General features: G+C 46.4%; 2 protein-coding genes across 4 annotated transcripts in view; both read left to right on the top strand.

Annotated features, from left to right (window-relative positions):
* The first annotated feature begins 1,440 nt into the window (after positions 1-1,440).
* Positions 1,441-9,811, top strand: COMMD6 (COMM domain containing 6). Its single transcript, XM_083501389.1, has 7 exons — positions 1,441-1,753; positions 4,694-4,752; positions 7,110-7,175; positions 7,274-7,350; positions 7,855-8,023; positions 8,674-8,826; positions 9,330-9,811. Exons 1-7 carry the CDS (start codon positions 1,696-1,698, stop codon positions 9,378-9,380), a joined length of 633 nt encoding a protein of 210 aa, XP_083357515.1. The 5' UTR covers positions 1,441-1,695; the 3' UTR covers positions 9,381-9,811.
* A 4,406-nt stretch (positions 9,812-14,217) lies between these two features.
* The window catches only part of TBC1D4 (TBC1 domain family member 4), a 95,379-nt gene continuing 93,818 nt past the window's right edge, over positions 14,218-15,778 (top strand). Inside the window, exon 1 of one of the 3 annotated variants that reach the window (XM_083501070.1) lies at positions 14,218-15,613. In XM_083501070.1, the coding sequence (XP_083357196.1) occupies positions 15,164-15,613 (450 nt within the window). In that variant the 5' untranslated portion in view covers positions 14,218-15,163. The remainder of the gene's footprint in view (positions 15,614-15,778) is intronic. The other 2 variants (XM_083501072.1, XM_083501071.1) reach the window with 2 other exon arrangements.

The following is a 15,778-nucleotide window of genomic DNA, read 5'->3' as shown; positions in this document are numbered from 1 at the left end:
ATGGGAGTTGTAGTTTTCGAATGGTGCAGAGATTACAGCAGAGTCAGCAAACTTTTTCAGCAGGGGGCTGGTCCACTGTTCTTCAGACCTTGTGGGGGGCCGGACTATATTGGGGGGAGGGATGAATGACTTCCTATGCCCCACAAATAACCCAGAGATGCATTTTAAATAAAAGCACACATTCTGCTCATGTAAAAACACCAGGCAGGCCCCACAAATAACCCAGAGATGCATTTTAAAGAAAAAGACACATTCTACTCATGTAAAAACACACTGATTCCTGGACCGTCTGCAGGCTGGATTTAGAAGGCGATTGGGCTGGATCTGGCCCCCGGGCTTTAGTTTGCCTACCCATGAATTGCAAGGTCTGTGAGGGGAACAGGGGCCTCCTAATATTGCTTAGAACCCTTAACTATAGCTTCCAGAGTTCTTTGGGAGAAGCCACGATTGTTTAAAGTGGTATCATATGCATGGTACGAGCATGCCATAGTCAAACAACAGTATCTGAAGGACTGCAGTCCAGAAGATATGGAACTTTGGGGTTTAGGATGCAACCATATGCACACTTAGCTGAAAGGGACCACAGCTGAATAGAGTGGGGCTTGCTTCTGAGTAAAGATACATAAAGGTAAAGGGACCCCTGACCATTAGGCCCAGCCACAGACGACTCTGGGGTTGCGGCCCTCATATCGCTTTACTGGCCGAGGGAGCCGGCGTACAGCTTCTGGGTCATGTGGCCAGCATGACTAAGCTGCTTCTGGCGAATCAGAGCAGCACATGGAAATGCCCTTTATCTTCCCGCTGGAGCGGTACCTATTTATCTACTTGCGCTTTGAAGTGCTTTCAAACTGCTAGGTTGGCAGGAGCTGGGACCAAGTAACAGGCGCTCACCCCGTCGCGGGGATTCGAACCGCCAACCTTCCGATCGACAAACCCTAGGCTCTGTAGTTTAACCCACAGCGCCACCCGCATCCTTAAAGATACATAGGATTGGACATAATAAGCATTTTTTATTCTGTCTGTGATGACTGGACCATGAGTTTCCAGTTTGGGAACCTTAAGATGTGTTCAAAACAAAGCAATATTTTAAGGACTGTTTTGTTAGGCTACATTATATTATATTACATTACACATACATATATCCCATTAAAAATATTTGCTGGGGGGGGAGTGCCCAAATAAATTGAACAATTTCCACATAAATCAATAGGATCCAAAACAGAAATAAAAAAACGCTGCTGCAGCAAAACTCGGCTCCCAAACAAGCCCCGCCTTAAATGATAGCCCAGGCAAAGATTCCTACAGACCTCTGGGTGAACGTTGGACTCCAACTCCCATCAGCCCCTGCTAGCATGACGAACGGCAAGGAGCTATGGGAGTTGTAGTCCAGAAGAAATAAAATTCAGCGAGAGGGGAGAAAGGAGCGTTTTCAGGGGGAAGCGGCCGCGACTTATTCCAGCGAGAGTCAACTGATTCCCCCGGGCAAAAATGCATGCTCGTAAACCGGCCAAAGCGACCAAGAGCGGAAGAAGCTCCGCCATCGGAAACAACGGAGGGAAACCCTGGCTTCTGATTGGCTAGGAGGGAAGTCTCGGAAGGAGAAAAATTCTTTGTTGCCGCGAAGTGACCAATCAGGGAGCCGCTCGTTGTTCGTCGACGTTCCAAGGCGTTCCAAAGTGGGAGGCGCGTCCTTTGATGTCCATGGCTGCGGGAGTCGCCGCGATGGGGCTCGGAAAGCCGCTCGGACCGTGGGGTGAGTTTGGGGAGAGGTTGGTCGCTTTGGGGACTGAACGAGGAAGCATGCCGTGGAGGCTATTTTAAAAAAAAGGCGGGGAGGGCTAAAAGCCCATATATTTTTACCCGGGAGTAAGCCTTGTTGAACAGTGGGGGTTTTTTCCTTGAAAAAGGCGTGGAATAATTATTATTATTATTAAAATAAAAAAATTCCTTCCAGTAGCACCTTAAAGACCAACTAAGTTAGTTCTTGGTATGAGCTTTCGTGTGCATGCACACTTCTTCAGATACTTTTTTTTTTTTGACTATGGCAGACCAACACGGCTACCTATCTATTATTATTTTTATTATTATTATTGCTAAGGGTGTAAATGAGGAGGGTTCTGGGGAACCGGCCCATCGCCTCAAGTGCTTCCTGGTCTACATTGCCTCCTAACTCTGCTTAATAATAATAATAATAGTTTATTATTTATACCCCACCCACCTTCCGCTTCGAGCAAAATATTAAAATACAATAATCATAAAATATTAAAAGCTTCCCTAAACAGCACTTCCCACTTCCTACATAGGTGGTTCTAGATTCAGGTAGGTAGCCGTGTTGGTCTGACGCATTCAAGATAAATAATAATAATAAAATTGTCTGTAAGGTGCACCTGGACAGTTTTTTAATTTTTTATTTCAAGTGCATAGGTGGTGTTTATCCTGTGCGGCTTTTGCAAGCCGCCTTCTCAACATGCTTGCTCTCAAGTAAGCCCTCTATTTCACTTTTAGCCATACCTAGAAGCTATGCCTTGCTATTATTTGCTGTTTATTAAATTTGCTTATCGCCTTTCCCCTGTAGATCTCAGGGTGGTTAGTGGGCCTTTAGATTTTGTGAGAGGGCTACAGCTCATCCTTGACCCCTGGCTGTGTTGCCTGGGACTGATAGGAATCAAAGTGCAACAACATCAGGAGAGTCACCCATCCTCTATCGCTGCTTCAGGTTGTCCTAAGAATAATTGCCCTACAGTTTCTTTATCCTAGAATCATAGAAGTGTAGATTTGGAGGGTACCCTGGAGGTCATCCAGTCCAACCCTCTGAAGTGCAGGAATCACGACTAGATCATCCCTGACAGATGGCCATCCAATCTCTGCTTAAAAACCTGCAAGGAAGGAGAGTCCACAATCTCCCAAGGGAATCTGTTCCGCTGTCAAAACAGCTCTTACTGCCAGAAAGTTAAAATAAAAAAATTCCTTCCAGTAGCACCTTAAAGACCAACTAAGTTAGTTCTTGGTATGAGCTTTCGTGTGCATGCACACTTCTTCAGATACACTGAAACAGAAGTTGCCAGATCCTTCTATATAGTGAGAAGGTGGGGAGGGGTATTACTCAGAAGGGTGGTGGGAATGGGAGATTGGCAGGTAGCTGAGATGAGCCTGTTGACGACTCTTAACGACTGTAATAGGTCTTACAGGAAAAGGCAAGGGGTGAGAAGGTGAAAAATGGCTTAGTCATGTATAATGAAATAAGAATCCAATGTCTCTGTTCAGACCAGGTCTCTCCATGGTTTTAAGTTTGGTAATGAGTTGCAATTCAGCAGCTTCTCTTTCCAGTCTATTTCTGAAATTCCTTTGTAGTAAAACAGCTACTTTGAGATCTTGTATAGAATGTCCTGGGAGATTGAAGTGTTCTCCTACTGGTTTCTCTGTTTTGTGATTCTTGATGTCAGATTTATGTCCGTTTATTTGCCAGAAAGTTCTTGCTGATGTTTAGCCACAATCTCCCTTTTTGTAACTTGAAGCCATTGGTTTGAATCCTACCTTCTGAGCAGGAGAAAAGAAGCTTGCTCCATTTTCCATGTAACAGCCCTTGAGATATTTGAATATCTTGTCTCCTCTGTCTACTCTTTTGCAGGCTAAACTTATCCAAATCTTGCAACAGTTCCAAATAAGGTTTTGTTTCCAGAACCTTAAGTGCAGGCATAGGCAAACTCGGCCCTCCAGATGTTTTGGGACTACAACTCCCATCATCCCTAGCTAGCAGGACCAGTGTGGTCAGGGATGATGGGAGTTGTAGTCCCAAAAAACATCTGGAGGCCTATGCCTGCTTAAGTGTTTCCTGCCACACACACCCCGCCCAGTGAACACCTAATTTTTCCTGACATCTTCCTGCGTATGCTTTGCCCCTCAAAAAAACTCCATTCCATACTTGTGTGGACTACGGATGTCTAGGAGATGCTGGATTCACTTTCCAATATTCATCATTTTTGCAGCCACTATTGAGCAGAAAACAACTTCTCCTTATTCATTCATTAGTTGGGTTAAATAATACAATGTTTATACTTTTATCTAACAGTAAAATACATTTGGTGGTTTTTTTAAAAAAACATTTATTTGTTTTTCTGTTTTATCATATCATCAATGCATAGTGTGTTACACTCAAGCATGTGGTAGTAAGAGAGAAAGAGAAAAATAAAAATAAATAAATATAAGACATATATCTTTAAATAATAACAGTAACAGTTTAATTGACTCTTATGAGCCTTAATTTTAATTCCCCTTCCACTCTTTCTCTTGTTTCCTATCTGTTGTCTTTTTGACTGCATTTTCTGATTCTACTAAATTATTTTCATTACTTTACACTTGTTTATTACTTGTCACATCTACTGCTGAGTATTTTTTTTCCAGTCTGTTCAACTTATTTTCTTCTTATATTTTCCATATATTCTATATATAACGTCCAGTCCTCTTCTTAAATTCTTATCGTCTATATTTCTTATATCTATTTGTCATGCTGTGCCAAGGCAAACAGGTGCAGCTAAGGGGTTTAAACCTGCCAGCAAATTGCACAATTTTGGGGATTTTCTTCAGGCTACTGCCAGCGAGATACCCACAGGTGGCCATTTTCCACCCAGCTGGTGCATTGGTTAAGAGTTGCACAGTGATTTAAATGTGAAGCTCAAAATCTTCTGTTTTGCAGATTTTGGCAGCACCGCGTACATCATCCGAACAATACCACAGGATCTGTTTGCAGAGCTAGTAAGTAACTCCTTTCCCCCTTTTAATCATGGATCATTTTATAGCGATTTTGCTCCATTGTGTGTCTTGTGGTTTTTTAATTCCCTTCCTAGTATTTCTGATGCGCAGTTTCATGAAAGAAAAGCAGTTGTGCTTCAGAGGATGGTGGGATGGAGCCATGCTGTCTCCTCACATGGGGCTGGAATATATTTTAAGATTTGAGATGCACTCCACTGAAAACACTGGAGCTTACTTCCGAGTAAACATGCATAGGTGACACAGCTCATAAACAATTCTACCCTCTACCACTTTATATTTAAGGAAAGCTTATTTATTTGTCTCCAGGATAAACCTCACATTTGTTTGTATTATTTAACTTAATAATACAATTTTAAAGAAATACCATACAGTGGTACCTCGGGTTACATACGCTTCAGGTTACATACGCTTCAGGTTACAGACTCCACTAACCCAGAAATAGTGCTTCAAGTTAAGAACTTTGCTTGAGGATGAGAACAGAAATTGGGCTCCGGCGGCGCAGCGGCAGCAGGAGGCCCCATTAGCTAAAGTGGTTAAGAACAGTTTCAGGTTAAGTACGGACCTCCAGAACAAATTAAGTACTTAACCCAAGGTACCACTGTATTGGCCCGAATATAAGCCACACCCACAAATAAGCCTTTAAAATTTGGGGGGGGGGAGAGAGAATACCCAAATATAAGCTGCTCCCTTAAAATTCTGCAGGCACTCACACCCGTAAATGGCAAATGTAGAAGAAAATCCTATGAGTAGTAGAGAGGACCCGCAAGTGGGTTAAACACCTGTTCGTGGCACCGTAAATGCAAATAAAAAATCAATACTGCACTGTAAAATACGAGGAAAGCGACGAATGACATTAGAATTAATTGCACAACAGTCTCAAGCTCGCAAATCGGCAATAAAACTTTTTTTGTTCCGTTTTACCGTATGTCTGTTTCAGTAGTGATATTGTAAAAGCCAATTTTCGTAAGGTCACGAATTTAAGCCGCACTTTAACTTTTCACGGTCGGAATTTTGGAAAAAAAAGTGTGGCTTATATTCGGGCAATATGATGCTCTCCAACAAATCATTAGAGTTGAAACCGTTTTAGGTTCTAGCCTGTTAATATTATGGCCGCATTTGCACATAACTCTAAGAATCCATGGTTTTGTGAGAATTTGACCAGCTTCAGATAGCCCTCTGAAGCTGATACAGGCTCGTCTTATCTTGAGCCCAAGCAGAGTAGTCCACACAGCAGAAGGATAAGCAGTATGTGCCACATTCTTAACTTTATTTCCACGCTATGCTGAGAGAATGCAAACATGCATCTTGCCTCTGTGAGAGCAGAGAAGCAACTGTCTCTCTAACAAAGAAACCGAGAGAACAGTGAAAAACAGGAAACCAGTGTACGTCACATCCAGTCTCCCATTCCCGTGGGAACCCAACAGTAACTCTGACTGTGGAATGCAAAACAATGTCTTGTGACTGCAGTTGCTGCTCAGTGAGGGAAATAGAAACCAACAGGTTTAATGTGAAAATGATGGATCCTGGAGACAGCAGCCACCGGCCAGTTGATGTAAGCCATAGTTTGGCTTAGTGTTACGTGCAAACCAGGCCCTTATCGCTTTATTGGCAAATGTAGAGCGCTTGGCCAAGTAAAGACTATTATGTACAGACCCCCTTCCAAGGACAGCCTCTGTGGTTCAACTGTCCAAGGGGGCTGGACTAGATGATCCTTTGGGTCCCTTCCAACTCTACATTTCTATTCAATGATTCTTCTTAAATTTAAATTTAATTTATAGAAGTATATACTGCTATATCATTAAAAAAATCTAAGTGGCTTACAGTACTACGTATGTGTGAGAAAAATGCATAAAAATGAGACTATCAATTTCCATTATGGAAAGATTTACAATAGAAGCAAGGGATATCCTTAATGCCCTTTTATTTAATCTTTCTGTTATTGGTCATTCTTTAGTACAGTAGCTCACTGTAGCCAAGGAAGCCTAAAAATAAGTCTTCCCTTTAACTCTCAGTCTCGATTATTTAAATGTGTATGCATTAATCGGTCAGCTAAAACTTCTGGTTAAAGCTTGTAGCCGTGGATAGATTATGAAAATTGTCCAGGCAAGGCCTTCCCTACCATAAGGTTGATAAGTTGCTAGCTGATTGACAGTTGCATGTTTTTGAATGATCTTAAAACCAGGGATTCTTCTACCACCATTTTATCACTCTATCGCCATTGAATGCAAATGAATGCTGTTTCGTTCCACACAAAAAATCCTTTTAATTCCCACAAATTGCATTTGCAATTAGCAAGTAGTTGTCATCTAAGAACCATTTAAAATCTTCTTTCTTTGCAGTGTCAGCAAATCATTCAGAATCTTCAGTGTGAGATCCCAGCTGTGAACACAGTGGAACTGTGTCAGGTAAACTGAAATGCTAAAACAATATTGCACGCATATTAACAACACCCGTTATTAATTTGTCCTCTGCTACAACCCTATGAACTGCATTTCTCTCCTAGAGATTTCAGGCAGCTGGGATTGAAATAGTCACTAGTGACCTGGAAAAGGTTGTTAATGCCATTTCCTTTGTATTCAGGTAAGCAAACATGGTCCTCAGATCTCTTTAACTACATCGCTACTGTTTACTGCATGGAAGAAATTTAGTATCTGTAATTATGAGCAGTGCTTCTGTGAATTAAAAATACTGATTTACCCTTATAGCCTAGTTTGTAAGCCTGTCCTATAATCATCTACGATATATAGGGACTCCTCATACATATTCTTTGGTACACCATTGGCCCAAGGCAAACTATGATGCTCTGCTTAACCTTCTTGACAGTGTCCTTCGTGAAATTGAAGTGAGATAATTCCAGAATTTATTGTAGGAAGAACAAGCCACAAGTATGAGAAATGATCTAATTTTGTTTAATTGTATTTTATTTGAGCGTTTTTTTCTTGTTTTTTTTTACAAAAACCCTGCTAAAATAGGTGTAAAGCAGTCTTCCAGGGGACAAGCAAAATTTAAAATCAGCTCTTTTCTATTTAAAATCTAGCAGTGAAGTCTTCCTTTCCCCTCCTCTCCTTTTTTTGTTTTGTTTAGCACAGCAGCAAAAGATAAACTCTCGCCAGAAGACCTGTCTACCAGGCTAGGCGGTGCAGCTGGTACTCTGCCGAAACAAGCCGTCCAGGTTCTTCGTCACGTCTGGAACGAACAGGGCAGCTCGATCGCAGTGTCGGAAGATGCCAAAAATGTAGCAGTTGTTGGACGGGTAAAACAATTTGTTTCAAAGGAAGTTTGCACTGGGGTAGCCTCCTTTGGCAGAGCACGGTGTAAAATTCTAGTTGCATATTATTGTTGTCCCATGACACAGTGTCCTGGTTTGCATACCACATTAAGCCATAGTTATTTAGAAAAAAAACCCTACTATGGTTTAACATGAACGAGCAGCACAATGTTGCATGCTGTGCAAAAGTTTCCAGGGCTCTGGCTGCTATCTCTGAGCTTCAGATGTAGGAATGTTGTTTTGTGCAAACTGGGGCTCGTGGTTTGTTTGGGGGAAGCAAACCATGAGCCTGGGTTCAGGCCAAAAAACATCATTATTAATTAAATGACCATTGGTTTCTAAGCTGTGTTTTAATGTGGCATCCAAGGTTTGCCGCAGCTCTGTTGACATCAACGACAACTTGGTTCACATCTGAATTAGCACAATCTGGTTTGCTGTGAACCAGAATATCAAGGAGTGAACAGGAGCAAGCGTGGGGAAGAAACTGGCGCATGTGCCCAAGTCTGTTTAATGGAATGCCAAACCATGGTTTGGTACTGCATTTGAACGCACTACCTGCGCATTCTGCCAGCCTCAAAGAACTTGTATTGGTCACGGTGTCTGATTCTTTCCTCTCCCTCTTTATTTATTTGCAGCTTATTGATTTTCAGTGGAAGCTGGGGATGGCAGTGAGCTCCGACAGCTGCAAATCTCTGAAGTCTCCTTACGTTACGATGGCAGTAAAAGTGGCAGATGCTTCAGGCCACATCACAAGCAAAACATTTGAAATGACGCTCCCACAATTTCAGGTTTGTATAATAACATAACCCCTTCTAAAGGTTGGCACTTGTTCTAAGGTGGTTACAAATCAACTGGGTTGCAATGGAAACGCCATTGGTTTTCTGTGTTCCTTTTAATGTAAGACTCGAAAACTGGGGGAATGCGTTGACTTTTTGAAATACGTTTTGTGTAACGGTGTACTATGATTGGCTCTAGAATGAAAAAGAGAGAGAATTTGGAAATTAGAGGAGAGAAGGGAGGTTGAAGCAGTGCAGAAGTATGAAAATGCCCTGACTGGGGATTTGAACCTGGACATACAAGCCAAACACTGTAGGTCAGCTTTCCCCAACTTGTGTCATCCTAATATTTTGGACTGTAACTTTGATCAGCCTCTGCCAGCCTGAGCAGCGGTTAGAGATTTTGGTATTCTAGTCCTAAACATTTGGGGGGCACCAGTTTGAAGTAGGCTGCTACATCTCACGGACTGTGTATCCAAATAATCGTATATCCTTTCCTTTTCTTTCCATTTTAGAACTTCTACAATCAGTTCAAGGAAATGGCAGCCGTCCTTGAGACAGTTTGAGCATCTGCTGCGCAGCTTGTTTTGAACCAAATGAGCTGTTCCTGTTTGCCTTAAAACATTGTGGTTTTTGCTAAGAGAAGGTGTCATTTCAATCTCCTACGCGACTTTGCCCATCTGCTGGACTCTTGATGTTCAAAGGCCTGTAAAATGCCTTCTTATATACTGAAATGCTACACATATATAGAAGGACGTGCTGCTTAAGAGCAAATGTAGTGGGCATAGGATTTTCACCATACAGAAGAACCCAGAAAAGTGATACTGTGCAGGAGATGTTGCCTGAGTGCTGTCAGGCCACAATTATAAAGCTTGTGCTTTCTGTTAATTTTTAGCTCATGCATATTGATTAGCCTGTTACCCATGAAACGTGGCATGCCACATATTTTGGGAACCCAAAATGCTCTTGTTTTCTATTAAATCTAATGGTGGGGAAATCGTTGCACCTTATTTCCCTGATTGTCTGCTGCCTTTTGCTTATGAATCTTAAGACTGTCTGTATGTGAATGTACTTGTCTGCTGCTAGACGTTTTAAACACAGTAATTTTAGGCTGGGATTTGTAGTTTTCCATGCATGCCCCAGACTGCAAAACCTTGGGCCTTCTGAAAATCAGGAGTGGTCCGAGGAGGCTGCATCTGATAAGCAAAAGTCTCTGGCTGTCACCTGTATGCATGCATGTTCCCTTTTTTAAAGATCCTAACTAGCCCATGAAAGGTAAAGGGACCCCTGACAGTTAAGTCCAGTCGTGAACCACTCCAGGGTTGCGGCACTCATCTCGCTTTACAGGTCAAGGGAGCCGGCATTTGTCCGCTCCGCAGACAGTTTTTCCGGGTGATGTGGCCAGCATGACCAAGCCGCTTCTGGCGCAATGAAACACCAACACCAGAGCAGTGCACGGAAACGCCGTTTACCTTCCCACCGGAGCGGGACCTATTTATCTACTTGCACTTTTTGGCGTGCTTTCAAACTGCTAGGTTGGCTAGCCCATTGTTGTTGTTGTCATTTAGTCGTTGAGCCGTGTCCAACTCTTCGTGACCCCCTGGACCAGAGCACGCCAGGCACTCCTGTCTTCCACTGCCTCCCGCAGTTTGGTCAAACTCATGCTGGTAGCTTCTAGAACACTGTCCAACCATCTTGTCCTCTGTTGTCCCCTTCTCTGTGTGCCCTCAATCTTTCCCAACATCAGGGTCTTTTCCAGGGAGTCTTCTCTTCTCATGAGGTGGCCAAAGTATTGGAGTCTCAGCTTCAGGATCTGTCCTTCCAGTGAGCACTCAGGGCTGATTTCCTTCAGAATGGAGAGTCTGATCTTCTTGCAGTCCATGGGACTCTCAAGAGTCTTCTCCAGCACCATAATTCAAAAGCATCAATTCTTTGGCAATCAGCCTTCTTTATGGTCCAGCTCTCACTTCCATACATCACTACTGGGAAAACCATAGCTTCATGGATCACTCACTGCCTTGCCGTGGCGAAGGGGCTTGAATAACTCAGAGAAGCTATAAGCTATGCCGTGCAGGGCCACCCAAGATGGACAGGTCATAGTGGAGAGTTTTGACCAAGCGTGATCCACCTGGAGCAGGAACCGGCAAGCCACTCCAGTATCCCTGCCAAGAAAACTCCATGGACAAGGACAACAGCTAGCCCATTATGGGCTATTAAATACAGCTTTGGTTCTATTGCAGAGTACTTGCTTAAAGTGGTTGCTCTCTTCTTTCCTGATGTATAACCCATGTCCTTTCCTCCCAAACTAGCCCTGAAGCAAGCAGTGAATGCTGACCCAGCAGTTTAGGAAGTTATAATTTGATGCATAAGCCCTCAGTCCCTGTCTGCTGCTGTCCTTCCACAGTCATGGTCTCTTCAATGGAGGGTCTGGGTAGGAGTCAACAGTTCATCCACTCTGTATTTCGACAAGTTTCTGGCCTTGTTGCAAACCTGTAGAAATTACTAAAAGGCCTTTTAACTGCTACTAAATGACCTCTAAACAGCTTATTGTATCAACAGGGGAAGTGAATATTTTAGGGCAGTGTAGAATCCTCTGGAATTTTGTAGAAATTGAAATAATAAGGCCAGTGGCTCACTGGAGAAAAGGCTTAAGTTAAAGTCACCTTTGGCTATATTCTATCATCTCTTGCTGCTATCTATCTATCTATCTATCTATCTGATTTTATAGATGAACGTACAGCAACCAGGTAGAAAAGGTGGGAAAAAATGGAGCACAGTGTAAAACGCTGTACCACCAGCAAAAAGAAGATACTGTACTAGTTGCAAACTGCATAATGAAACAAGAGTTTAAAGTGCTTAAGTCCCATCTTCTGTTTATATAAGCCAGCCTCTCCATAGAAAAACCTACTGGGTAGGTCACAGGGGTCAGGAATTTTTTTCAGCAGGGGGCCGGTCCAGTGTCCCTCATACCTTGTGGGGGGCCGGACTATATTTTGGAAAAAAAAAAATGAATGAATTCCTATGCCCCACAAATAACCCAGAGATGCATTTTAAATAAAAGCACACATTCTACTCATGTAAAAACACGCCGATTCCCGGACTGTCCGCAGGCCGAATTTAGAAGGCGCCTGGGCCAGATGCGGCCCCCGGACCTTAGTTTGCCTACCCATGGAGTAGGAGGAAGATCTGTATCTCAAGCTGTTGTGACAATAATGACTAATAAGTAATCCTTGGGCTCCATCACACTCAGCAAAGAGCCAGCACAAGCTCTGAAGCAGAAGTTCCTACCTGCAGTCTCCTAGGATGATGGGTGCTATTCTAGTGCTGCAACAGGTCCTTTCTGCATTTGAGGGCAGATTCTAGATGCTGCGCCAGCAGCCTCCCCAGGGAACTGGATTCGAGGATAGTTTGAGGATTACTAAACTAGCTGCAGAGCTGCACAGCCAACCTGTGTGTGTGTGTGCGCGCGCACGTGTGTGGGCTTGTGTTTTAACAGTCATGATCGCAACCTAGCATACCCAAATATGAACCCCAAACACTGACTTCCATGAGCAAAATGCCATTGAAACACTTTCTCCCAAGTACCGAGCCACTGCAGGGCTTTGAGGATAACAAATGGTAGGCGGATTAAGGGATAAGAAGCCAAATGATGAAATAAGTGGATAAGCCTGTCAGGAGATGAGGGGGGATTATTGGATGGGTTGATGAGAATGGATCCCCAGATCATGAGACAGGAGAGAGGGAGTGCCTTTTACTGTTGGGGATGTTACATCCTGATCATAATGGTATTTACCCTCAAAAGAAGGCTGCTGGTTTCAGCAGTTCTTGCTTTCAAGTAAACAGGCTTCAGTAGCAGCCTTTAATTGTTTTAAAAGGGGAAGGCAAGGGTTTGGGAACCACTGGTCTAGTGTATAAGATGTGCAACATAGTCTTTAAGGCGCCAGCCCCCAACCTACAAATCAAATACAACACTACCTCTTGGAAATCTATAGTATTTTGGAGGAAGAGTACCATATAGGCTATAAAACCTTAAAATGTGAACTTTGGAGGTGGTGGTTTGAGATGGACAGAGACCAATCTCCTCCTAGGTATGAATGATTAAAACAACACCCCTACAGAGCAGGATTGTCCTTTAGGGCTGAAATATACTCAGAGTCGCAAAGTGATTTCATGCTCTTTATTTAGCTCATAGTGGTGAGGAGGAATGAATGAAAGTCCCCTCACAGTATCTGCTTTATATACATTATTTACACAATGGGCTGCACATGATTGGCTAATTCCGGAATTCTACTGTAAGCCAATCAGGTTGTGGATTCACTTCTATCTGGAGCAGGATTGGGTGGTTCCTGCCAACCAATCATACTTCTGCATTGTTCTAGGACCAATCAGACTGCTGCAATTTGGATCCTATTGTTCTAGGACCAATCAGACTGCTTCAGTTTGGATCCTATTCAACTCAGTACATAACAGGGCAAATTGGGCAGCAGCCTCAATCAGCGGCCAGCCAGCCAGTCCCCACCTGCCTGCTTTCAGTTTTCCTCAGCGTTGTCCTCAGACAACTCAGCACGGAGGCCAAAACTAGAAATAATTGACACTGGCTCTGCGGTTCCAATGGGCACCAGCCACCACTGCTCCTCAGACGATTCATGGTCTGGCCTTGGGCGCAAGCATGACACACCAGGCAGAGCTCGATGGGGCTTCTGACGCCCTGAACTTGACCTGTTGCAAGATCCTCCTAAGTGGGCTTGTTTCATACGTAAGTCCCTCTGACTTCAGCCTACCAGGTCATCATTCTTTCTTAGCAGCACCTCCACAGGGCCTGGGACCCCCGTCCAGAGGAAAGCCGAGTAGGAGTTGCCGAAAGGCGGCGTACAAGACCCCCACCCAACCATTTCAGGGATGGGTGTAGGGTTTACTCTTTAATTTCTCGTGGAAAAATTTGGCAAGGCAGCGGAGGTTTAGGGTCAGGGTTTTTCTTCTCCTAGATGGGCAACCTTCCCAGGTTGACAAGCCTCACCTGCCCCTCCCTTCCCTCTACAGCACGTGCAGAAACCATATTTTCCACCCTTGGAGCTGCTAATGGTCTCATCTGCTCAATCCATTGGAGCCTGGCTTCACATGCAGGGAACGTCCCTAACTCAGGGGTTTGAGACCCATCGGCTACCCTCGCCTACAGATCATGGCTTCATTTATTTTTAATATTGAATCTTGGGTGTTTTTCCTTTCACCTCAAAGCACCTCAGGGAGTAATAGCCAGCAATGCTCATTGCATTACGACAGGGCTGGGAATTATGCCCCTTGTGGCGCTATTGTGGCTTATGTCACAATAAATCCCTCAGTCCATCAGCTCCTCCCCCCCCCCCTTTGTTTCCTCTCCCTCTCGCCTCCCCGCCCGCCTAAGTAAGAGTAAATTAGAGCCTTGACGCGTAAATTGCGCTGGTTCGACGGCGGCGACTACCAAGCAAGAAGGCAGGCGCGCAACCCGGGCGCAAAAGACGCCACTGAAGCCCCCGCTTCAACTTCCAAGTTAACCCGCTCAGGATCGCGCTTGCGACGCCTCTGCCGGATCTTGCCGCTAGATCCGCCCTGCGGCAGCCAGCGGACCGCGCAGGGTGCGCGCATGAAGCCGCCGACCCCGCTCCTTGCTCCCCTTCCGCTGCTGGGCATGTGCGGCCCGACGCGCACACATGCGCGCCGGGCGCGGAGGATGCGCAGACGGCGAGAGGACTGTCGCTTCGCCTAGGCTGGCTGGAGCCCGGATCGGCTTCTGCAGCCGCGTCGAGGCGGGGAAGGGGAGCCTCCGGGAGCGAGGGAGGCGCGTCTCGTTTTGTTTTGGCCGTCGGGAAACAACGCGGCGAGTCTCCTTTGCGGGCAAACTGCAGGGGAGGGCGGGCCAAGCCGTCCAGCCCGCCTCCCAGGCGCGTCGCCTTTCCGTGCGCCACCCCTCGCTCCGAGGAGGCGGGAGGAGGCAGCCCTCGCGGCCGTCTCACTGGCGCTGCCCGGCGGGGTGGGCGGGCGCAGGAGGCGGGCGCGGACGGCCGTCGCGCAGCTCCAGGCGAGACCCGCAGGAGCGCGGCGGGTGCTGGGAGAGCGTCGCGCCCCGGAGTCCTGCAGCACCCCGAGGGATCGCGGCACCGGGATCCATGCGCGAAGAGTCCGCCGCCCCCGACGTGCTGCCTCGCTGCTTGCGGCAGGGCATGAGATGTCCCCTTGCGGCACGTTTCCTCGCCCGGGAGCCGCGCTGAGCTGCAGGTGACCTGCTTTCCGAGGGCCGCGCAAGGCTGCGCTCCTTCTTCGGACGCCGCAAAGGAAACCGAGGACGCCTTTGGCGGGGGCCCCTGCCGGCCTCATGGAGAAGGCGAGCTCGGACGGGGCGTTCTCTCACCCCCTGGAGCCCCCCGCCGACCCGCTGCAAGGCGTCGGCAAGGCGCCGTCGGGGGAGAAGCGCTTCAGGCTGTGGTACGTGGGCTGGTCGTGCCTGGACCGGCGCACCACGCTGCCCATGCTGCCATGGCTGGTGGCCGAGATCCGTCGGCGCAGCCAGAAGCAGGAGCCCAGCGCGGTGCCCGCCCGCGAAGTGCTGCTGCTGCTGGGCTCGCCCAACCTGCGCTGCATCCCGTCGGCCAGCAGCGCCGCCAACCCTGCCGTCTTCATCTTCGAGCACAAGGCGCAGCACATCGCGCGCTTCATCCACAACAGCCACGACCTCACCTACTTCGCCTACCTGATCAAAGCGCAGCCCGACGACCCCGAGTCCCCGATGGCATGCCACGTCTTCAAGGCCACCGACCCCAGCCAGGCAAGTCCAGGGGCGGGGGGAGGGAGGGCTGGGGTCGAGCCATGGGCTACGCCGCTTCCGCGCTTTGGCCGCGGGCGCGCAAGGGATGAAGAAGCGGCCCGCGCCATGCGGCGCAGCGGCTTCCTCGGCCCGCCTCTGCAATGTCGCGGCGCCTCTTCCTCCTCC

The sequence above is a fragment of the Podarcis liolepis genome, assembly GCF_965112155.1.
Source record: "Podarcis liolepis genome assembly, chromosome: 4".
Classification (NCBI taxonomy): domain Eukaryota; kingdom Metazoa; phylum Chordata; class Lepidosauria; order Squamata; family Lacertidae; genus Podarcis; species Podarcis liolepis.
This window is presented reverse-complemented; position numbering and strand designations above follow the sequence as displayed.